General features: G+C 33.8%; 1 protein-coding gene across 1 annotated transcript in view; it reads left to right on the top strand.

Moving 5' to 3' along the window:
* Positions 1–2,060, top strand: part of LOC108689245 (lon protease homolog, mitochondrial) — a 5,747-nt gene extending 3,687 nt beyond the window's left edge. Inside the window, exons 9-11 of the mRNA XM_018195935.1 lie at positions 19–352; positions 567–1,470; positions 1,780–2,060. Of these exons, the coding sequence (XP_018051424.1) occupies positions 19–352; positions 567–1,470; positions 1,780–2,001 (1,460 nt within the window). The 3' untranslated portion in view covers positions 2,002–2,060. The remainder of the gene's footprint in view (positions 1–18; positions 353–566; positions 1,471–1,779) is intronic.
* Positions 2,061–2,126: the final 66 nt, after the last annotated feature.

The following is a 2,126-nucleotide window of genomic DNA, read 5'->3' as shown; positions in this document are numbered from 1 at the left end:
ATATATATCTGCTTATGTATTATTTAAGTATAATTTTTTTATTGAACATTTTGTTTTTCATTATTACAGAATTTATTGCTGTTAGTCAACTAAAGGGCAGTACTCAAGGAAAAATATTATGTTTCTATGGGCCTCCCGGGGTTGGCAAGACTTCGATAGCTAAATCAATTGCTCGTGCTTTGAATAGAGAATATTTTAGGTTTAGTGTCGGCGGAATGACGGATGTGGCAGAGATCAAAGGACACAGGAGAACATATGTGGGAGCCATGCCAGGAAAAGTCATTCAATGTTTGAAAAAGACCAAAACTGAGAATCCATTGATTTTGATAGATGAAGTCGACAAGATTGGCAAGTATGTAATTTGTGTAAACATATAAAGAAGTAGATAAATATTTTCTTAAGATAAAAAATATCTCCAATATATTTGAATACATTTAGAGAATATTTGAACCATTTAAAATTATTTGGCATTTATAATTTGGCATTTTTGGTAAATGAGCTCTCTCTCTCTCTCTCTCTCTCTCTCTCTCTCTCTCTCTCTACATCATTTATAATATTATGTTCAGAGGACACCAAGGAGATCCAGCATCTGCTCTTCTCGAAATACTCGATCCAGAACAAAATGCGAACTTTCTGGATCACTATTTAGATGTTTCAGTAGATTTATCGAAAGTACTATTCATTTGCACGGCAAATGTAATAGATACTATTCCGGAACCCCTAAGAGATCGTATGGAAATGATAGACATGTCCGGTTACGTTGCTGAAGAAAAGCTCGCTATCGCGAAACAATACTTAGTTCCACAAGCTAGAACTGAATGTGGTCTCAGCAAAGAACAAATTAGTATACAAGACAATGCGCTCACGGCGTTAATTAAATCTTATTGCCGAGAATCAGGAGTGAGAAGTCTACAGAAACATATAGAGAAGGTGCATAGGAAAGTAGCATTTAAAGTTGTCAAGAAGGAAGCCGACAAAATTGATATCACTATGGATAACTTGCAAGACTTTGTGGGCAAGCCTGTGTTCACGCATGACAGGATGTATGAAACAACACCTCCCGGAGTTGTGATGGGATTGGCGTGGACTGCCATGGGCGGGTCTACGTTATTCATCGAAAGTACTATCAGAAAACCTTCGGGCAGTAAAAAGGCTGAGGGTACATTCGAAGTCACTGGTCATCTAGGTGATGTAATGAAGGAGTCTATACATATCGCAATGACTGTAGCAAGGAATTACTTGAAACAGGAGGATCCTTCGAATACATTTCTGTATGACTCTCATTTGCATATACATGTGCCTGAAGGTGCAACCCCAAAAGATGGCCCTAGTGCAGGTATGACAATTGCTACTGCATTGTTATCCTTAGCTAAAAATCGAGCTATCAGGCAAGATGTAGCAATGACAGGCGAATTGAGTCTCATGGGCAAGGTTCTTCCTGTTGGCGGTATCAAAGAGAAAGTAATTGCAGTAAGTATAAACATAATTTTGTTTATTAAATCCAATTACTCTAATTTAAATAAATTTAAATAAATATCTCTTATTTTAAATAAATAAAACTTTAAATAAATCTCTTATTAAATAATGTATATAATATGTATTTTAATAGCTTATAATATATTAGTTTTACTAAATTATTTTTCATCGAACCATACATTTGCATTAATATTTATTTATCATAGTTTTTTAAAACAATTATTTATATACTCATGAAATAATCGCTTTGTTTTATATGTATATAATTTCAAAGTATAAAATTAATGAACTATATTTTATTAGGCGAAGCGAGTCGATGTTAAGTGCATAATTTTACCTGAGGAGAACAAGAAAGATTTCAACGATCTACCTAAATACATCACAGATGGCCTGGAAGTGCATTTTGTCTCGATGTTCAATGATGTTTATCGTATATGTTTCTCAGAAACGAACGAGACTGATTCCCTTCGATCCGCTAAACCAGTCACTGATCATGCTTCATCCACACAACCAACATTTGGATAAATAATAATACAGGATGGATCATGTATGAACTTTTTTCTTTATCATATTCAATATTATCACTTCTCTTAATATTGATCTTCTGAATAATTTTGTATATAGTTAATATATTAAATAGTATATACTAA

Source organism: Atta colombica, unplaced genomic scaffold, assembly GCF_001594045.1.
Source record: "Atta colombica isolate Treedump-2 unplaced genomic scaffold, Acol1.0 scaffold261, whole genome shotgun sequence".
Lineage (NCBI taxonomy): Eukaryota > Metazoa > Arthropoda > Insecta > Hymenoptera > Formicidae > Atta > Atta colombica.
This window is presented reverse-complemented; position numbering and strand designations above follow the sequence as displayed.